Here is a 23,216-nt window from a genome sequence, read left to right as displayed (position 1 = left end):
TTTGATGTATCAACGGGAAACCAGTTAAGCCAGCTGGATAAGACATTACATATAATTGTCATATTAAATTGTAGTAGTAAAATCTTGTATGATAAGCTAGGTCCTCAATCTGTAATGTTTTGGGAGATGAGGACGTAATGTTTTTATTTTGGGAGAATCAACTTGTATAGCCTTTTTGTTTTATAAATTGCTTTTTAGGAAGTTAACTTCTTTATTGTTGATTTGTATTAGTAAAGATTGCAATAGTAAAGACTTTCGCAGCAAAATGGTCAAGTCAAAAGCAAAATTGAAAGATCACAATGACTGATTACCCAAATTTAAATGGTACGATGTGAAACTTGAAATATAATCAAACATTTGCTGGACACCTTCATGAATGAAATTACATGGTATTGCTATAGCCTTATGAGCTAAAGAAAGTTACAATTCAGGAGCATAGAAACATTCAAGCAATGTTCCTTACATGAAGAGGGCTGATGAACGAACAGTAGCAAAAAACACAGCAATACATTTGGTTCAAGCATGAAGAAACATAATTTGCTGCTGAGCGATGTAATATGGCAATTTGTTTCTTGTATGGCAAAACATAAGACTGGCATGTTTTATTTGTTCTTCGATACAATTTCTTGAAACCATGAAAAGTAGACGAAAAAATTGAAAAAACATGGATATTTTACATATATCATATACATTGGCAGAAGGATACTATAATTAAGACCTTGTAATAACAATATACGAAATGGAACAACTTTTGAATTGCCAATTCCCATTCCATCTTGCTCAAAATGGAACATAGCAAAATGGAACTACGTTTGAATTGCCAAGAATATACACGAGGAGATTTTCCAGGACACCAAATTATAAGAACTGTCCATATGACAAGAAATATTTTACAACTCAATACTTTACCAAATCCACGAGTAAAACATGTAAATCAGAGATAATGTAGGCATTTCAATATAAAGTCAGTGCAATAACTTTCAGTGTCTTTATATGTGCAATGAAAAATTCACTAAATTAATATCTGAACTATCAAAATATTACAAGAAATATTTTACAACTTACGCCTTACTGGATTAGCCAGTAAAACACGTAAATCAGAGCTAGCTAACGTAGGCATTTCAATGTCAACTCAGTCCTGGATACGCCAATACTGCAATACCTTTCATTGTCTTTATACGTGCAGTGAAAATTTCTTTTCCTTCAACAACTGCAAACACAAAATAAATGATGTAGAAAAATTGTTGAATGCATGAACAGAAATACCCAAACATTCTTGATGCGATTCTAGAGACATCCCATATATATTTCAATGCACAGTTCCAAGTGATATAGATGATACTTGATGCATACATGTAACAGAAGTTTTTGAGCATGAACAAACTACTTAACAATAGCATTCTACTGCTCTTACCATCAAGTAATCTCTTGAATTCTCTCATGAAATCATCCGACCTTGCCGATGATGGTCCCATTGCACAAATGCGCGAAACACAGATCTCAAGAAACAATGCCCTGTCCAATATATTTATCATCAGAGTACATGCTCGATGTCTTTCAGATTGACCTCTTTCTGTTTCGTTTCTAGAACAAATATCTGTAATTACAGATATAGCTTGATCCTGAAAAGCAGCAAATGTAATCTTAACAAGATTGATGAGTTCATATTTCGAATTTATCTTAATTAATTTCCGTGTCACTAGGTTTCCAGATGCTCAGTGACTAACAAAGGATGTAGTAAACTTTAAATATGTGGTAATGAGAGTACCTGCAAACCATAGAGAATTTCTGGGGCTGGGAATTCTGGAATTACTCTGGAACTATATGTGTTTCCTTCATCAATCACAGCCACTGCATACTGTGCCTCTTTCAGCAGAAATTGTAGCAGTAAAAGAGCTATTTTATATACTTGTAGCGCTATAGAATCGGAAAACTCTGTTGATACCATTGAAGATCTGGTAGTCAACAAACCCTGACATTCTAAACCAAGACTAATGCTTTTGGTAGTTGAAGAAACAGCTTTGGCAGCAAGCATAAACCAGCCCGATGTAGAGCCAATCAAAGAATCCTTTGTTTGAGCAGTAACTTCTAGTTTACCCGAAGGGATACAGTGTAAGAATGTGCTTGTACCACCTGTAAGATTGCGTACAAGCCCTTCTCTAGCAATGTAAGCAAGAAGGTGGATACAATTGTGTCTGACATCTAATTTAGATCTAATCATTGCATTACACCATAGGGATCGATGTCTCACTAATGCTGCCAATAGATGAATAGCCTGTTGTGTTCCTTGTAGCGCTGAAATTGTTGTTTCTCGGTGTCCAAACTTTGCTCTTTTAATGCCATCTGTGTCCGAAAAGTATACCGATTCCAGTGCAGATATAAGAAACTCCTTATAAGTCTCAAAAAACACAAATGCATTCTCAACTGCAGTATTACGATTATCATCCCCAAGATTTTTCACAATAGCAGACACAATTCCTGCAGACACAGACCACAAATCTCGCTTCCTTGTCCTTGTTTTCTGAACTTGAAATGGTTCCTTAATATCACCAATGCCAGAAACATCTTCCTTGAGGTTTTTCATAAAGTTTAAGATATGAGAAAAGAACCCAGCTGACAGGAGCATCTCCGTTCCTTTCCGAAAATGACAAAGACACAAAAAGAAATTCAGTACTTCATAAGAAGTATCTGTATCTACTGTGTGCAACAGCCCTAAAGAAAATCGAATAGTTGAATGTGTTTCAAATACTTGAAGCCATATTTGTGGCGCAACAAAATTTCTGATAAGAACACATATCGCTGCAATAGTTATATTTATACAACGCTTGTCCTCAATAAGTGCGCACAGCATTGGTAAAAATTCCATACTCAACATTTCAACATCTGAAACTACACCATTCTTTTGGAAAGACTCCTTGGCTTCAACCTCCCATAATGTTAGCCCATGCAATTTTGTTTGCATTAGGTTTAGACATGAAAGCCATGCACCAAGGACACTTCTCACCAGCTGCGTTTCAGGAGATTCAGCAAAAACGTATCTATTCCTCATAGTTCGCATTGTTACCAAAAAAGTGTTCATCACCTTAGGACAAATATTCTCTACTTCTTCTTCTACATACTCGGCCTTCATGCAAATGTCAAACCAGTTCATCAATACATCAAGCAAGCGTGATTGTGCTGATATCAAGCTTTCAACATATCGAGTGGGATCACTATCAGGAGTTAAGTGGTTGATAGTTTCAGAAATACAACTACATAATTCTGTGATAAAACTGGCAGTCCACTTAACCTTTATCCCCACCCCCACCTGTCCGATAAACAAACAAAATCATGATCCATAAATACAAATGTCCATAAAAAGAGGCTAGAAATAGGGTTACCTCTTCCTCAGTAGTAATAAACAGAGACAACACACTGCTTAAAGCGTCCAATGTAAAGACCTGACATGTTCCTAGACAAGCCATAGAGTTTGCTTGTTGCAGAAAATCAAGAGTGTTTTCTGCTGTTTGCACAATATGCAAGGGTGTTTGAGACCACCATTCAAGGCCCAAGTGCTCCCTCAATTGTGTAGTATCATAGAGAAAACAACGAGCATCCAAAGGTTGAAACTTCTCATGCTGTCTCTCTTTACTATTGAAAACAAAGGGAGCTATATCCATAGTATCAAGAAGTGATACCAGATCTTCAAATGCCCCAGCTGGAATATGTCTACCAGCCTCAAGCTCCCCTTGCAAATGAAAATAAAGGTCATTCATTACAAGTATTTGTAGCTCTTTACCAGATCTGAAAAAAAGAGAAATCAGTTGCCTAATTTCTTTAATCAAGAAACACAAAAATAAGAAATTGGTTGTGTAATTCCCTTAGTCAAGAAACATACCCATATCCATGAGATAAATAATTGCTCAAAATTCCTTGGAAGGCAGTGTGATCTACAACCTGCAATCAAAGTTCTCACGTATAAGATCTCAAATTGTGGCCATGATAAGTTACGGTTCCAGAATGTCATTCCCACCACACTTCAAATGTAAAGACGCTACATGGAGGTCAGGAAAAAAATAGCAAAATTAATTATATCCAAACTTGGTAGCTGCCCTGGGAACTAGGTTCTGTTCAAATTATAATGATATAGTCTTTCTTAGAATCTAACTCAATGGCAAAGTTGATTCTAGAAATAAATGTCAACCAACAACATAGATGAATATCCATTGATGTGGATAAGACCACCTTCATACCAAACTTACAAAAACCCACAAATAAAACAATTCAAAGAGAAAATGACCATTTTCAATGCCTGTTGGAGAAATCTGAGGAGCGGAGCACTAAGGCCAAGTTCATCATTGGTAAGAATCTTCAACAACAAGCTTACTATCAATGCCCGCATCTCTGCCTGAAATATATGCTAAAAGATATCCATGAGCTTCATAATACGTACATTGATTAAATAATATGAATTAAAGCTGGATTTGTTATTTACTGTTAATACTGAACAGTTGAAATGACTACAAACTTACAATCTGATATCTTCAGATCATGTGGAGAATGTTTATTTGGATAGACATTCTATTCACAAATAAACAAATTAATCACATGCATCAAAGGGTGATACTATTATGCACATTAACTTCTTTTCTATAGATAGCATATAAATAGAAATTGACATAGAAATAAAACTTTCACAATAGAAATAGAAAGAATTATAAGACGCTTACTCTTGCTCCCTTGACAACCTTCTTCTCATAACGGCATCCACAGATTGAGAACCTAAGTTTTGTGGGATTAATTGCTTCTGTTAACTGAAGCAGTGTAAGCTCATTTCCCTTCTTTCTGATCCTAGAATCAGTCTGTGACACTTTTATATTGTCATCTGAACCTTGCTGAAGAACTGGTCGCTGAACTTTTTTGTATTTCTGTAAAAAGAATTCTGATGCCATTATTTCCATGGCAAAAGTTTGGCATTGATACAGATAAGATGTCCCAATCCATTCTTCACAGATCGTGTCCTCCAAAATACCGAGTGAGTTTGACACGGATAATGTGATTAACTTCCAAAAGTCATCATGCTGATGGAAAACTTCCAATATTCCAGGAAAATCTAGACCTATGTCCCAGACACTTTTCACCAGACATAATATAGGACACAATATCTGTGCGTCACTGCAACAACAAATGAAAAGTGTACATAAGCTAGTGATAAGACAGAATCTTCAACAACAAGCTTACTATCAATATGAGGGAGATTTGCAGAATCCCTAGAACTTCTTTTCAATTCATCTAACCTACAAATTTGATGTACGATTGTCTATAGTCAACATAGACAGCAGGTGTATTTGCATGAACAGATGAGTACCAAAATACATGAATCAATACAGCAGGTGATTAAAAGATATTTATATCTATTCAACCATCACATTCTATCTAGATATTCAGAACACCTTTTTAATAGTGACCCGCCATCAGACAATATTTCCTTTATTGACATATAAATAGAAGCAGAATTTTCATCCTGATTATCGATTTCTCCTTCTGCTATAAGCTTGTTTGAAGAGGGTATTCTTGCAACCATATTCAAAGGGCATAGAAGCATTTCCACAAAAGAAACCTGTGCCACCCATCATAAAGAGTTAGCAGATAGCTAACATAATCAATTGAAATGTTTAGGAGGCCAAAACAATCCATACTAGAAATTATTACAAGATTATGATTGCTAAAGTTTTTCGACGATATCCATACAGTGTCTACCGTTATATTACTTCAGAAGAATGAACATTTTACTATCACGAGTCATAACAGAGCATAGAATATTATTTAATCTAAAACCTCTGCAATAAATTACAAACATTAAATTCTTCGTTAGTATGCAATTTAGTTCATAAATTATCATTTCTAATAAAGTTTACAATCACCTGGCATCTGGTTGTTGTTACTATGAAGTCCACAGCGAGGGTATAAAGCTCTAGATTCAGTTCTGCAATCTCCTTTGATAATAATCTTCTAAATGTCCTTCGTATAGCATGTTTCTAGCAATTGATAATGGATATATGAGAAAATGATTGTGAAGTACAAGAAAGTGTAAACTCAATTTGCGGCCTCATGTACGTTATTATGATACAGAAGCTATGACACCTTGTTTTCTAAACTAAATCAGTCAGGTACACATCCAAGTTGCCATATTAGATGCATAATGTAACCAAAAAGTAAATTATTTCTCAGTCAGCATTCAGGTACAGACCCTTAACCAAGGAATCAATATCTAAGAAAGCAAAGTCCATACTTAGATCTTGAAGAAGTTTGGTTGTATCCCAACTTCATCATTCAGGTACACACCAATCTTCCCACACTAAATGTATCATGGAACCAACCTCCATGGAGTCAAACATTCCCATTGTTTTCAAGTAAAAATATCCTTGCAGCAAATAGATCTTTAGATTAATTCCTAGAAACATGATTAGGGTAACTTCTTAGGATTAGATTTGAGGAAGTTTATTTGTTTGAACTACATTCTCTACATTATTCTGAGGATAACAGCAATATTCATATTACCATCCTAAAACAGGATAGTTTAGAGCTGCTAGCCAAAGGCAATAGAGAAATAGTGTTAAACTTATTTCTATCACCATTCTTAGTTTCTAGAAATGTATTACTATTGTATCAGTCTCATGTTTCTGTAATAATTTAGTTTCTGGCACCATGAAATGTTATCGACTATAATACAAAGCTTGGTTGAAGCATTCACACTGACAAATCATTCGTTCAAGATCTCTGTGCCAGGGAGATAATTTGGACAATAGACCTCAGGAGCATAATAATTCAATTTCCAGCTAAAATCAAGTCCCTGCATTTTGGAAACAATTAAGGATCAATCCACCCACCTGCTCAAGTCCCTGGATATAGCTCAAAATGTTTATGGGATGTGGTCTTGCTTTTGTAGCCACAAGGCACAATGTTGTTAGCATTTTGATACTTGCCACCTGCATTGCCTGCAATTATCGATTCAAATACAAGAAGAATAGAAGTTATGGATTAAACATACTAATTAAAATAAAGATCATAAAGGAATTAACATTGGAAAAAAATAACCTGATTCTGAAAGAGACCAGTTAAGGAAGCAATGCACAATATGAAAGGCAATGTACCATCTGTGTGATGCATTACTGCATGCTCCAATGGGGAATTGCTTTTCGTATCCTGCTGGGGAAACCAGAAGACCCAAAAACTCTCAACAATCATGGAGTTGAGTTCCATCAATAATTACTATATAAATTTAGTTTGAAAATTCTACACGTGATCGCCATAATCACATTAGCAACTATCGAGATAGACAGAGCTCCCTCTGAAATTACAGTTATCGTAAATATCTTGGTGGTCTATTAGTCGGAACCTCACAAACTGTTAAGAATTTCAGGAATCAGCAGCATTTGTAAAGCCACCTTAAAGCTATATCTTTCTTAATTTGCCTCTTTCTTCATGATTTTTCACCTACATATATACTCATAATGCTATTACTATAATTTATGCAAATTCTGGAGCCATTACTATAATTTCAGATTTCTATACTTTATTTTAGGAATTTTATCATAGTGCATAGACAAAGGCATGTACGGCTGCAATGTCATCCACTATTTTGGTTTTGCACCACAAAATAGAAGTGAGACAGCCCATCTCTGCATAAGATGTCCATGTCAGCCAGATGATTCACATGAGAGGCATTGTACTACCACTTGAAGTAAGATCTGGAACTCACATAAATGTTTTTTAGCATCTTACCAGTGTCACATAGAGGCCTCATTTTCAGGAATATCACAAAAAATAATGGCTTGGCTTGCTGCGTCACTTACAGATATAGCACTCTCTCAATAAAGTTTGACAAAGAGTTTGGTTACCTTTAAGCCTACAATCAAGACCTGACACAGGAATTCTTATCTTAACATACCATCTAAATTATTATGGAGGGCAAGGGTTTGGTTTTTAGAATCATACATACAATGGATGAAAGAGACATAGATAATGCTTGATTCAACAATGTTAACCCACTGCATAGTGCTTTCTCGAACCATTCAATTTCCTTTAGATCAGCAAAGCGGCTAAAATATAGACCCTGCAGTTACTAAAGTTTGTTACTCATAAAATTAATGACAAGAATGTTTGTTGAATTTTAAAGTTATTAATTGATACACACCCTCAAGTCATTCTCAGTGGTTGACAAGATCCTGAGAAGTGCACTATGAAATGCCCCGTCAACCATTATGACTTCAAGCACCCTTGCTTTCAGTTGGAGCATAATTGGTCTGGAATCTGACAAAACAAGTTGTCCAACCTCGAACACCTATAAAAAACAGGTTTTACCACATGTAATTTCATATTTCCTCCCTAGTATCCACACTCTTCTTGTTTGATTTTTCATATTCGATTAACATCATTGATCTTGAATTTTTTGTTTTATTGTCTCCCATTTGCTTGGTTTTCTTTCTTTCACCACTTGCAAGAGTATCCTTATTTTCTGCACATAGCACTTTATTTTAGCTAGCACCATACCATCATTGTATTCCTTCCCAGTGTTTTTCTCGTGTGATACTCTTGTACAGAACATAACAAATTGAATGGTAGAGTCATCAGCAATCGCATTAGTTGATTTGGGATCATTCTCCAAATCTCTGGCTCAAGGATGTATTTTAGATATGATTAACTGGCTCTCTGGTTTATGTAGCTTTAGATGTTCTTTAGGAAAATGTACAACATTACTTGCTGCTCAGGCTGTAAATCCATTAGTGTCAAAATTGGACATCCTCAATCAGAGTGAAGTTGTGAATCCTGAAGACGAGCTTCTGATTTGTGTAGCTTTAGATATTCTTTAGGAAAATGTATTACATTACTTGCAGATCAGGCTGTAAATCCATTAGTATCAAAAGTGGCCAACCTCAATCAGAGTGAAGTTGTGAATTCTGAAGACACGCTTCATCATCTGATGCCGGCACAGGAACACAAGTGATTAAGACCTTTGCCATATGCTAGCTGTACTTAGACACTCAATTGAATTGATTACATGCAAATACCATCTATAATTACAATAACTCAATGCAGACGAAAGCAATGCAGTGTACACCACTGAGTAGGGGAGTCCATAGAAGGCTGTAGGCAAAATGTCTTTTGGCCTCTGAGGATGTCAATATTAGTTATATTTAAAATTTGTATATATTCCAGTTTTGTATTGGAGCTATGCTTTACCTGACTTCAACTTCATTCTAATGTCTCATGAAATATTGCACTCGAATAAATGATTTCAGGCCTTATCAATTCCTTGGATAGCCATTTAGCCTTGTCCATTTGATTTATTTCAGCACATTCTTCCAACCTTTTATCACAGAACCCTCATAACAATGAATGACAATGTCAGACCCAACCCCATTCCCTATACCCAAAATGTGCTTTATGAGATTGAGCACTACAAAATCAAACCTGTCATGATATATAAAATCATATATATGCAACAGACATTATGCATGCACGAACAGATGTATCCAACAAACACTGTGCACTTCTATTCACAATATTGACAATCCATAAAAAATAAGCGAGAAAATGTACTCTCTTGAAATATTAACTACCCAATGAGTATATTAATCTATATAAGGAATAACTACCCACCTTCGTAGTAATTTTCCATCGCTCATACTTTTCTGCATACTTCCAAGTCATGTGGTTCACAAAAAGATTACCAACAATATGGACCACTATATTGTTTAAACTCTCTGTTACAATTCCTTTTGTAACCATTGATGCACATAGACCGAGCACTGTAAAATGAAAAAATAGGCCTTTTAGTCAAGTAGATGAAGTAATGAAAAGAATACTCCATAAAGAGACATTTTATCCATACAACTTCATACAATTAGTTTACAATTGCACATATCTAAAACGGAATACAAAACGAAAGTAGAAATGCTACAAGATCCATATTTATTTATCAAGTACATCTGCAACCTGATAATTATATCAATCAGTAACTGAACAAACTGGTAATCAAATGTTAACCATACAAGCTCTACCAAAGTATATATCTATTCAAAGAAAGAAGCAATCACCAAAGTTACATCACCAATTAACGTTAATGAGGAAATAGTAATAATGCAGATGGTAAATTATCTTTGGCTTTTGAAACCCACAATAACTAACTAGAGACTTTGCAAAATTCTGTACTTTATTATCAACCTGTAAATATGAAACAATGTCTTCTTCCAATTGCACATGCCATAACTGCTCAAAGCACACAGCAAGAGGAAATACTTTCCAATTAGCTTGTGTATTTCTGCTGTAATATTATCAAAATCAGAAAATTTGGAAAAATCTTTTCCTAAATGTTTGTATAGCTACCTACTCCTGCCATTGCATCCTCTCCCTCAGATTTCACTGCATACTGCTGGTCGCCACACTAATCCTGCCAACTCTTTCTGCAACACATGAATGTCAGATATGGTTCGGATATAGCCTGGAGTCTGGGAATCCTATGAATATCATTGGCCCTGGACAAACATCAATCCAGGTCTTCACATGCACACTCAAACAAATGATGACCACTTCAGAGGGAATGTTTTTTCACCCACCCAAGATAGACAGTGGGCAGAGAACAGGGTCAGGACCAACTTGAGACAATGGAACATTACATACAGGACTGGCTCTCATTAACACTGGATATGGAGCCTTAACCTCTTCCTCAGTCAACCAACGTCACCCCTTTGTGCATTTATCTGAAGAGCACATGCTTGCCTCTTCCTCACTAACACCGGACATGGAGTCTTAATCTCTCGGATCATCAGAAACAATGAAACATTACATAACAGGACTAGCCCTCTTTCTCACTAGCACTGGACATGGAGTCTTAACCTCTCAGATAATCAGGCAACCAGCACCACCCCTTCTCGCATTTACCTGAAGAGCACGTGTTTTCATCTTTCTCACTAACACCAAACATGGAGTCTTAACCTCTCAGATCATCAGCCAACCAGCCCCACCCCTTCACGCATTTACCTGAAGAGCATATTCTTTTCGAGGCCAAATTGATATAATTTATAAACATTATCAAGTTGGACTCCTATCTCATTGCAGGAATTGCAGTGTAACTAACCATGCTCCCAAGTGATAGGCATGTCTGTTCATAAAGACGAAAGTGTTTGGGATATTGATGTTGATCAAAGGTCCTTTGTAGTTAAACTTCCCTCAAGCCCAGAACCTACCAAAGCTTTGGATATCTGGAAACCAACATGCATAGGTGTCACTGACCTCTGATGGCATGAACCCTATGAGCAAGAAGCTCAATAGAAGAGGTTCTCATAAATCTGGGTACCTGACACAAATTTCAGCATGAAAGACTATCATCCTAAATGTAACTACGTATCCCCCCTTTTAATAGCTCTTTTTTACTTAGTAATATTTATTTTATTATGATTTGTTGTTCTCAAAGATGAGACAACACTTATGATGTAATCTCTTGTTTGGACTTATAGGCCAATTTGGCCACTTGAAAGACATTAATATATATTTCTTTCTTTCTTTCTTTCTTGCAAATATATATGCCTTTTATAGTACAACTGCATGATATTTTCCAGAACATGTGCTTCATATTTTACAAGCAACATAAAACAATCCAGAAATTTAACAGAACGTTACCACTAAGTACAAGAGGATGCGCTCCATCAGATCTTTCAAAGTCTTTATACATACTTGACAAGCTTTTCGCAAGCAAGCCATTGTCCCTACATCAAGCACCAAACATGAATACAAAGATATATGGCATCGTTAAATGGCATTATCAAATTCAGCTTGGAAGTAGATGTGTAATTTACATAATGTTGTCTGTGCTCCCCTTGGACTGAATATTGCTAAATTCATGCATAACCTTGAGAGGGCAGCTGAAAATAAATTAAATGATAAGCTTTCAACATGTAAGAAATAAAACAAGCACTTTCAAAAGAGTTCAGGACAACTTTTCGCACTCTACAAGCTATACAACCAACAGCGTGTATTTTGGCCATTATATACCCACATACAAGTTCACTGACTACCAGAGAAGGACACCAAAACTCACAAACGATATAATTTAACTTCTTTATGACCCACGAAAATGTGACATTACCAAGGAATTTGAACATATGAGTATTTATGGCATTAGAACATACCAGCCAGCAAATATGCCAAGTATATCCATGCACAGAGCTGCAGTGGCATTTCTTCCAGGTAGATCCATTAGTTTGTCTAGGACCATGCACATTACAGCCAAAGGATTTATTCTGGAAATAAGCATAATTTAGCTTTCCCATAATCCACAAACAATTGTCTTCGGCATCATAGCTGCCAAATTTTGTGACATAAACCAATAATCTAGCTTCTAAAATTAAGAAAAGGTTTACCAGAATACTACCTTGTTGTTTCTTCCATTCGGAAATCAGTTTTAGCTTCTTTACATACTTCAGAATCATCCAATAATAAAATGACCTCCGCAAGCATCTGCATGGTTTATTTAGAATTGATTCAGAGCAGTTTTAAGATAACTTATACAAAAGTATTATTCTTATGTCTGAAAAAGGATCTTGCACATTCCTTTCATGCACATGATGAGAGACATAATTTATCTGAATGATCAGCTTTTCCATCACCTTTCCTAACATATGACAGACCGTATTTGACATTTAATTTGAAAAACCATGCATTGGCCATTGCGATAAGACTAAAGAGTGTCTCACTCAAGGTATTATATAAAAGACCATTGCAGCAGTTGTGCATCCATTAGTTCAACCTGCTTCATGATCCCAACTAGAGTTTAATATATTCATCCAAGATCTCATTAATTTCAAACTGTTTCATGCTTCAGGCCAGTGGAAGAGATCACTTGGCAGCATGTTGTGTTCACCAGCGTGGATGCTGAAGCAACCTTCACTATGACCAAGTTTTATTCAACCAGAGTGAGGCAGCACTCAAAACACCTTCCTACCCAAAAAACGTAAACGGTTTCTTCATTGTTGCAACTTCTTCAGTGATCCTCCTGGGTCGCAGTCAACAAGGATTTAATGGCCATAGATAGATGGGTAAGACAGCTCAGTCCTATCCTGCTTGCCATTTTCTGTGATTAGATAGTGGATCAGAGGATATATTTCACCTTATTGGATAGTAGCATATTGTGAATTAAATCCATAATTAGATGGGTCTCTGTCCAGGAATCTTCTGAGACGCACAGTCCAGTCAACCGCAACAGAAGTATAATTATTGCACTATGCTTACACTGCAAAAATAAAATGTAAAAAATACAAGTACAAGTAGAATTAGCTAGTGTAAAATGAAAAAATCTACAGAGACAGATCTTTAATTGACCACAATATGTATAGCAATTGAATAGTGTATGTCATTTTTAAAATGCTATGAGTTGTGAATAGTCTATGCCGAAACACAATGAAGTTCTAGAAAACACAACTGATGACCAATTTCAAAAGAGATATAAAAGGAGATGAAACATTTCTGTTACTGCTGAGATAGATATTGAGATTTGGAGTGAATATGGTAAATTTTAATAGAATTGCATTCCAAGCCATATCAATCTAGAGAACACAATTAACCTTAAGATAGATAAATTCTCATTACATCAATGTCGGATACAAAACATCAGGATTTAATACCTTCCACAGAACAATGCTTGTTTGATCATCTAGTTCTTTAACAATGCATCCAACAGTTCCAGTGGGAATAAGCAAAGCTGGGACACCTGAAACTTCTAAGGCAGATGCATTTGTAAACTGGCATTCGTTTGCAAGTGAAACAGGTCTTTTACACGGGGATATACAGGTTATTTCAGATGGCTTGTACAAAAAGTTATACCTGTAATCACAATATTATCTGCCGTGAAAATTTATGCTTTTCAAAAAATCACTAGTTGAAATAGCGGAGCCCAAACTGAAAGGTAAATGATAAACTTTCCAAAACTTGATAAAAACATATAAATCAAAGAAATCATGTGAAAGATTAAACTAACACGCATTCAGCCGGCCACATTCCTTCTGTGAGACCTGCTAACAGCTTAACCAATGGTTTCAACTGAAATGGGAAGCATTCACGAAGGGTATACAGAAGATTGCGAAGTGGACTATCAAGAATGCTTTCACGATCCCAGAATTCTACACACAGAACTTCCTGCACACCCAAGTAAACCGCACAAACTTAATAAGCACACTTCCCAGGGATTAACGAATCATGTTTTTGTACTATTAGCTTAACAACAAACCTGTCCTAAATAGATTGAATGTAGAATTTCAACTATCATGTCTATGATTGTTGAGTCACTCTACACAAGAAAAGGGAACAATAATTGAGCAATTGAAGGTCAACCGACTTCTACAAGAACAGCTATAGTTGCCTTTACCTGATGTGTAATGTCATAGGAAGCACAAAACGATGAAATCACACTTTTGATCACACATTTGTAACCATCAATCTGAGGAAATCAATTTTAATTAGCCAGAGTAAAAACTTTGAGAACGCGAGCTTCAGATGTAATCAACTCACATTAGACCCTTGAATGCCTTTGTGCTGGACCATGTCAAGGAAGCAGCAGAAAGCTCCACCTTGATGTGCTTGCTGAATATAACTGACATGATCAACCTCCTGTAAACAATTTAGAATGAAAGGAATTGTATTCTTGGAACTGTCCTTTATTAAACTTTTAAATGCATACTCTTAGGTCAAAAGAAACTGTAACAGGATAAAACCATCAGAACACACAGAATGAAACTTGGTATATTATGATGATGATGATGATATCACAGAGTTCTGACTACAAAATCTACTTCTAAAGTCATTGAGTAAGCCACCCATTTAAAAATTATACGTGTTATGCATGGAATGGGTGCCCAGTTTAAGCAATTACCCAAATTGAGCATCCTAATGTGATATCACTGCCCTTAGGAGTAGAATTATAAAAGTTAAGGTTTCAGTACTCAGTTAGCATACCAAAGTAGTCTGGTTCTTTATAGGTAAGAAAGAAACAAGACAACCAAAGGTTCCCCATCCCAGAAGTAAAGGGGCATATTCTTGTAATTCTGAAACATTCAGCTGGCCAAAAACTTCATCCATCTGCTGCAACTCTTGAATAGAAAATGGGTATCTATCCTGGCTGTTCAGTGTAAATGTCAAGACAGTTTAGATAACCCATGCCAAATGTCATGATTTTTAATCATAGCTATTCAATAAAACAGTGTTACAAATTAATTTTAAAACTACTTGAGTCAATAATGCCCAATAAATGATTGTTAAAATCTGAGCTTGATGTTTCAATGTTAATCAAGGACTAGTCTACAGAAGATATTGACTGCACCTGAATGGGACATCATCAAACACCATCAAAAGTAATTTATCCAAGTCTAGAATCTCCAGTAAGATGAGCACAGCCTGATGTTTGATATATTCAACTAATTTAGTTGCTTCATCAGTTACAGATAAGCTTTCCACCATTGATCCAGACAATATGTTTGCCTGCAGTAACAAACAAAACCTTAGCATTGAATATCATAAACAACCAATTTGACCTATGGTCGTCAATTAGACCCCAGCTTAGTTATTTATGACATAATTATAAACCCCGCATTGTACTTTACTGTAGCAAGGTTTGTTACATGCTCTCAATGAACAAGTAAGTACAAAAGAAAATCTTAGGCACATGTCAATGCCCTTTTCTTCTATGAACTCTACTGAATAATGCCATAATATAGAAGCACTATAGTCTATAAGAGATGATGGCTTTTTCGTATGAAAGAAAACAAGAGAGTAATATCTTAGCAAAGATGATGCAAGGATTGTCAATAGAAAATACAATTAAAGGAGGGGGTCATTGTTTACTTCCTTACAAGTTCATAAGCACTTAGTATTCCTTCAGCTTTCAACAAAAAAATGTTACTCAGATTGAACTATACCTGCCAGTGAAGACCTTAGACTACCAAAAACAGCCTAATAAAATAATTAAACTAAATGAGGCCATACATTTAAGTATCTCATATCTTCTTTATCCCAATAATATTTGCCTTTTCATTAACACAATACTTCGCAGCTCCAGGTTAAAGCATCATTTTGGTAAAACCAAAAAGTTTATATTAGAAATTGCTTGAAAGGGACATGCAAATAAACAGATTCCAGGAATGGTTTCAATGGTTATAATCACACATCAATTTGTGGCTACACAACAGATTCCAGCCATACATATAGCATCTATAAACTACAAAAAATCAATAGAGTAAAATTAAAGAATAGCATAGCATAAAAGTGATAAACTTACCTGAAATGTGGTGAACAGCTCCTTCCAATGATTAAAACTGCATGTACATAATGGCTTGTAGTACAGAAGGAACACAATATCCATTACTAAATTTACTTCTGTGGACATTTCTTCTGCCCATAAATTCATTGATTGTAAGCCCTGCAGATGGATCATCACAAATAACACTATAACAGAAATCTTCAAGGAAAATGATAAAAATTGCAATATTTCCTCTTATACAATATTTTTCTCCATCTATCTTTATCTCGAACCTTTCGCTCTCATTCTCCCTCACCATCACCACCACATAATAGTTGGTACAATGGTGAAATTACATCAGGTGTATGCACGTTGCACACATAAATATGCAAGCAATACCAATATTTTGATCCTTATACAGAAAGATAAGAAAGTGTTCTTTAGTAAGATGGAAGCAGAGATTTATAATCTTGTTTTGAGTCAATATAGCAAGAGGGCGTGTAAGATGTTTCATGAGGAACAACCTACCATACTGATCACTTCACAGGAGGTTCAGAATTTGAATGCATATAAGCTTAAAGCTATACCAGAATGGCCTGCTCTTCCATATCCAAAGGCTATATAAGCTTTGGATATGGAAGAGCAGGCCATTCTGACAAGAGGGCGTGTAAGATGTTTCATGAGGAACAACCTACCATACTGATCACTTCACAGGAGGTTCAGAATTTGAATGCATATAAGCTTAAAGCTATACCAGAATGGCCTGCTCTTCCATATCCAAAGGCTACAAGGAATCTGCATTCTCCTATAGGACAATGGTGAAAGACTACAAAAAGGCACACCCCACGACCATCATGGCTAGGTAGGTGAGCATTTCATGTATTTGTGATAGTTTGACTCCCCTATAGGCTATCACTGCATCTGTTTAATAGAGCTGTATGGGAGAGGTTTCAGACAAGTTAGACTTAACACACTCTCAGATACATTTTTCATAGTGGGGATCCTATGATGCTAGATCACTACAGAACAGACATAGAATGCATTTGGTGAGTGTTATGGATGAATTCTAGACTCAGAATCAGTGAATGGGCAAGAAAACATTGGCATTGAGCGTAATGGAACTCTAGTCTTAGGAGGTGCATCAAGCTCTGGTTGATGAGTAGCTCTTGAAAGAAAGTACATTGCTGAGTTGTAGACTTTCTTAAAGCCTTTCAAACAGAACCACAAGCTAAACTTAATAAATTGAAACATCAAGGCACCCTATAATATGTAGTGCGGATTTACTTTTTATGGGCAAAACCTTAGGGACCAACTCTGAAGGCAAGTACATGAATGTGGGATACGATGTACCTCAAGCAGTTCTTTATTCATTTCTTTTCTTGTTCTTCAAGATGAGACAACATTTTCAGACATAATCTATTGCTGGATTCTGGCCTCATAGAGATAAAGAACACTGTGAACACGATGTCTGATTAATCAAATACAAATTATCAGCACAATGTCTGATTAAAAAACAATTCTAGTTCTATCAACATAAACGAGGATTCCCCTTTCTTTTAAAAACTACTGGAAAGAAATTCTGTATTTCAAATATTTTTCTGCAATCCTGGGTAGTCAAAGCATTCCTTTATGGAGGTAACACGGTATTCACCCTACCAGGTTCCAAGGTTGTTCAGTTCTCAGAAGGTTCTCCAAAGTGGTGAAGATCTTGCTTTCAAGCCCTCCTTCAATTAAATAATTAACCAACTGATCTATTGGCTCCACAATGAAGCTATCGGACGTTTCTGCCACTGTAATGAATAACACATTCTAACAGTTAGTTCTCATTCTAACACATTCTAACTGTAATGTCCAAATTCCTTGTGAAAGAATAAATTTGTATTTTCCTATCCCAATGCAACTTCAAACTTCCAAATTAACCAACTGCTATATCTGATTATATGTTTAAAATCAAAAACCAAGAAGTCACAATATCTTATCAATGTGAATAATAAAGCCATGAAGCATGTGATTGTGTTGATAAGGAAATTGATATAAAATGGATGGGCATACTATGAGACAAAAGCAGAAGTCGCAGGCACTTCAGTAGGCATTGTCTCTCCGTAAAATATTTCAATGTTACCTGCAAAATAAAATCAGCCATTTAACTTGAGTACAATCCTCTTGTTTATGTAGCAAGTGTTGTATTATAAAACTATATATACTAATTCTCTTTTCTTTTTCATTAAGTGTAGTGAATATAAAAAAAATTATGTAAAAGATCTCTCTTCTTTTTCGTTAACCATAGCGTATATAAAACACTACACAAACAGCGTTCGCATTGAAGATGTTGCCTACACCAGAAGATAGAAATTTAAACTATTCATGAGCTGTGATCCATTCACGGTCAACCCCTCTCCCAGATAAAGTTGTTTTATACGATATATCTTTGTGTTACTTGTACCTATGGTCTCTATATCATTATACTTTGATCACAACCTTGTTACATAGGACTGATACCTAATTTATGTAGAACGTATTATGCATCAAACATTCTCTAAGTTCCACCACAGATGTAACTTTAGGTCTCTACATACGTCACTTTGGCATTTGAAGACATTAAGACGACATTTTATTTCCTTTCATTTATCTCTCTCGAGCATCCAGAGAATGGAGTGTGTCCTGCATATTGATCACTATTAGCAAAACAAATAGATCCCACTCTGGCACGAATCCTGCTCAACAGGAGGGATTTGAATCAAGCAAGTCGGGATATCAGCTAACATGCAAATACAGACTATATATCATTGAAGTCACCTCTACGAACCTATGTGTCATGTGTCCTGCTATGTCCTCTACAAGAAACCTACACCCCTCTACTGCAAACAAAAACAACATGACCTTGAATAAATACACTTGCATACCCTATACATCACCTTAATGGATGACTCCCAAACATAAGCATAAGACACCGCATAATATGTGAGGAGGAATGTTTATGCTCCCAAATAAGCAGATTGTCCACTATAGCCAATATAAATCATGACCCAGATCATGGTATATCAAAAGTTTGTGAAGGGCTCAAGAACCTAGTGACAGTAAAATATATTTGTTCCACCACAAAATTTGTATATCCATGTAAAGCAATGGAAGCTAAACACAGAAGCTTAGGATGACCCAACAACAGCCAACTCAACACTCAATCAAAAGTGAGAATTATATTGAGTTTTGTTCTCTGTAGTATTTCATGCTGGTTGTGGCAATGACTTTGATCATGTTAATAACAGACCCCTTATTTGGCAGAACACTTCATATGTACAAACTCTGCAGTATCTTAAATAGAATGGTCCAAACATGCAACGAAAACTCGTGCCATCTAAAATTTGTAGTGTATTAAATGTGCTTAAAATGAGAGAAGTAATGCTTAATCAAACGAGAAAAACTTGCCTTTACAGAACAAAGTATTAGAACCTAGTGAACCATTTAATAGCACTGCATTGTTTGGGAAACAATTTTGATTATTTGGACAGATTCCATGAGGCCTATCAAGCAATGCTTATTTCCTCCAATGGACAAGATTTTGGGTACTTTAGACTGTTTGGATGGCCCACAACTATAACCACAAGAAATTGGCTACTTAAAGCATCTCTCAAACAATCTCTATTCATGTTCAATCCTCAAGATGGACTCAGCCTATCCTATAGATTTCAATCCGTCTCCTGTGGACGGTAAAAATATATCTATCTATCAATTGTCTACAACTTAGAGACAATGCACTCCAAACATACATCCTTTACTTTGAGAGCTTCTACACACTTTAGTGTCCACTCGACACTTTGTATATTTCATTTCCACCTCACATTGAAGTTTCCCACCAGTAATATAAGTATTATTTTAAAAAAATAATCACTTAGTCGCCAAATAGAAACATGAGATTATATAGTCTACTAGTCTGAAACATCCTGACAGAACAGTTTCCCCTCATAATACTTTATAAAGAAAACACAATCGATCCCTAAACCTTGCTATCAAGTTTTCAAAAGTTCCAATTTCCAAGAGAGATATCATCACCTTTTGCACTAAATCTGAATCAGTAAGTTTTTGGGCATCACCAAGACATCTGCACATTAAGATATACGTCTGAACTTCATCCAACACCTGAGAACAAGACATTCACACAATTATCACCAAAGAGAAATTCAAAAAAATGCAAAATATTTAAATTGACTATGAATTCTTATTAGTTTTCCATGTTCAAATACAATGTAGCAACAAATTACTAAAGAGTAATCATTGGTAAAACCTATTAAAGAAAGAGTACAAAAAACATGCTTTAAAATATGATACAAACACTCCTGTGTGAAGCTGTCAAACTGATCTTGTAAGAGGGAATGTGCCACCAACATTTTCCTGAATCATAACAGTGCTAGATGTCTGCATGAATGGCCCGAAGATACCAGCGCATGTAGAAATCATATGAGAACATACTGCTTTTGAAGTAAACAAAAACTGGACCAACATAAGCCTTCCTGAAATTAGTGATATTGACCATGCTAGAGTGCCAAACTGTTCTTGGACTGGTTTTGTTCAAGATTTCTTGAGCTTCTAAGATTGGTTTGTTTGTGTTATTAAATTTTATTCCCAATTTTCATATTGTATCGTTCAAGATCTCTACATCATGAATAACATGCTTTATTTCTTAGATCTTATTCCCAGTTCTTAGATTGTATCATTTAAGATTTCTCCACCTTGGACAGCATGCTTTATTTCTAATTAATAAATTCCAGGGAATGCAGTCTTAATAATAGAATCTACCTCATAAAAATATAGATATGAGTGCAATGCCTCCACTGGGCAAATAGCAAGTTCACTCCCTTTCAGGTCAAGGTATACACTCAAACAAGGAGATATTCCATTATCATCATAATGTCTGAGAAAGTCTTTGTTAGGCAAAAAACATGTGAGAGAAAGGAACAATCAGTTACATTAAATTGAATCATTGATCAAGAACTCACCAGCTTTTTGCTGATCACTCGAGCAAGATTTCGGATTTCAGCATTAATCTCTAAGGTACGACTACCCAAAACCACCCTAGCAACATCCAAAGAAGCGCTTGACTTTGCATTTGGTGCTTTAAATTGTAGTAATGTCCCTAATAGCCAAGCTTGATTTGTTTGCAATTCACGTAGCTGTCTTGTTTAAAAATAATAAACATAAACTTGTTTAACTCACAGCTTTTCTTAAAAAAGAGTATGTTAAGAGTAAATAATATTGCCATCCATTTCATTGGTGATTATACATAGCGGCGTGAACACAAAATAAGACACCGCCTATTCTTCAAGTAATAAGAAGAACTATTATGCATCTGTGTTAATGTAATGATTGACCATTTACTCTTGAATTTTCAGGCCTTGGTGTTGACTTCAATGAAATATTCAATCAGAAGTTTTTGCATCATCGGGCACTTTAGGCCATGTTATATACTATTAATGACATACACAATTCCAGCTAAATTGTTACCAAATTGGCTAGGACACTGCCATTGCATTGGACTCAAAATGGGGAAATGGATGATGAAGTAGAACACTTCCTAGGTCTTCAATCTGGCAATCAGAATCTTATGATACAATTAGACTTCTCTGGATCACTCTAGAGTCATGAACACATAACACTAAATCAAAGAAAATCCTTTGGAAAATCAAAATTGTATATGACTTCGATGGGCATTTTACACAATCAAACTATCCAAAATGTTAATAGCTAGGGCATGAGTTCAAAATAGGCTATTATCAAGCTTCCCTTTAATGTTAGATTGTTTTCTGAGGGTACAAACCCAACAAATGTGCAACACAATAAAAAGATGATCATAATTAAGTGGACTACATGAACAAAAATATAGGCTATTATGCTCCACATTAATACTAGAGTCCTAATCTGAGGGATCGAACCCGAAGAATATGTGCAACACATTCAAAAGACAATCATGGTTACTAGGAGGCCACATAAACGAAAATATATGGACTGTGTGTGTGTGTGCAATGGGCTTATTAAATTCAACAAGTTTGTCATTATGGTAGGAAATGGTACCACAGACAAACAAAACTATAACTATCAAATCAGAGTTTTAGAAATGGCGTTTATCAGTTTTTTGAACATAGAGTGAATATAATGCCTTAATTATGCTCGTTTTTTATATAATGACATGTTTGCAAACATTTGTGCATATAATGGAGATATAAAACCTGTATGCTCAATCAATTTATAGGCCACATAAGGTGCATACATGCGTAGTCAATTGAACCAACAAGCTTCACAATTCTCCAAACTTCCCAAACTATACATTCTTTTATGATTTATGGCCGTTTATTCTTCAAATAGAGTACATTGATTCTTTAATTTTTCATTCCCTTCAACATCGATCATGCTTCGCAGAAGATACATTCCTTTTAGTCTTCGTAATTCACAAAAAATACAGGTTCAGAAGAATAACAATTGGGATAGAGAGAGGGGAAAGGGAAGAGTAAGCTAAACTAGTTTTGCGATCCTTCATACTCTACAGGAAACACAGTAATGTTCCAAAATAATACCATTTTTTTAGAAAAACGAAAAACAACCCGAGACTCGATAGAGAGAGAGAGAGAGAGAGAGAGAGAGCGATATGGAGCTTACCACTGCGTCTGAAGGAAGCTTTCTGAACCCTGAGACGTAATCGTCAAGGAAATGGAAGAGAGATTCGTGAGAATCCCACCACAGGGTCTCATCTACTGTGCAGGAAGCGGCTTGCTCGATGGCTCGAGCAACGCTCGCCATCGCTCGATTTCTCGGCTGTCTCTGTTGTTTGTTGGAGAGAGAAAGAAGAAAACCTCCCCCAAGCCCTGAGGGAGAGAGAGTGAGTGAGTGAGTGAGTGTAAGGAAGGAGGGCAAATAAATAAATAACTAAAGCCTTGAAAGCCTTGATTGAGGCTTGGAT

General features: G+C 35.8%; 1 protein-coding gene across 3 annotated transcripts; it reads right to left on the bottom strand.

Annotated features, from left to right (window-relative positions):
* Positions 1 to 1,001: 1,001 nt before the first annotated feature.
* Positions 1,002 to 23,087, bottom strand: LOC147866972 (nucleoporin (DUF3414)). 3 transcript variants are annotated; one of them, XM_087339757.1, is made up of 32 exons: positions 22,916 to 23,087; positions 21,262 to 21,435; positions 20,318 to 20,404; positions 18,320 to 18,389; positions 17,924 to 18,057; positions 16,307 to 16,447; positions 15,353 to 15,510; positions 14,989 to 15,151; positions 14,545 to 14,643; positions 14,402 to 14,473; positions 14,264 to 14,323; positions 14,015 to 14,172; positions 13,662 to 13,860; positions 13,148 to 13,270; positions 12,413 to 12,498; positions 12,171 to 12,281; positions 11,838 to 11,903; positions 11,662 to 11,747; positions 9,643 to 9,791; positions 8,177 to 8,323; positions 7,982 to 8,095; positions 7,078 to 7,188; positions 6,870 to 6,977; positions 5,904 to 6,017; positions 5,433 to 5,599; positions 4,710 to 5,154; positions 4,280 to 4,399; positions 3,878 to 3,936; positions 3,381 to 3,783; positions 1,769 to 3,307; positions 1,415 to 1,622; positions 1,002 to 1,210 (listed from the first exon to the last, which is right to left on the bottom strand). In XM_087339757.1, exons 1-32 carry the CDS (start codon positions 23,054 to 23,056, stop codon positions 1,128 to 1,130), a joined length of 5,895 nt encoding a protein of 1,964 aa, XP_087195883.1. In that variant the 5' UTR covers positions 23,057 to 23,087; the 3' UTR covers positions 1,002 to 1,127. The 3 variants fall into 3 exon arrangements, with proteins under 3 accessions (XP_087195883.1, XP_087195884.1, XP_087195885.1); XM_087339758.1 differs by having other exon boundaries at positions 7,078 to 7,185; XM_087339759.1 differs by having other exon boundaries at positions 1,003 to 1,210; positions 4,280 to 4,387.
* Between the last annotated feature and the right edge of the window lie 129 nt (positions 23,088 to 23,216).

Source organism: Azolla caroliniana, unplaced genomic scaffold (genome assembly GCF_043228905.1).
Source record: "Azolla caroliniana isolate FFs.n. ecotype wild unplaced genomic scaffold, voAzoCaro1.0.p SCAF_2, whole genome shotgun sequence".
Taxonomy (NCBI): Eukaryota; Viridiplantae; Streptophyta; class Polypodiopsida; order Salviniales; family Salviniaceae; genus Azolla; species Azolla caroliniana.
The sequence above is the reverse complement of the archived record's forward strand: the minus strand, read 5'-3'. Positions and strand labels throughout refer to the sequence as shown.

Coding starts and splice junctions, on each gene's coding strand:
- LOC147866972 (XM_087339757.1), bottom strand. CDS start 23,056: ATGGCGAGCGTTGCTCGAGCCATCGAGCAAGCCGCTTCCTGCACAGTA. Junction 14,173..14,263: donor ATTCAATCTATTTAGGACAG/GTTTGTTGTTAA, acceptor TTGGGTGTGCAG/GAAGTTCTGTGTGTAGAATT. Junction 3,308..3,380: donor TTATTACTACTGAGGAAGAG/GTAACCCTATTT, acceptor TTTATCGGACAG/GTGGGGGTGGGGATAAAGGT.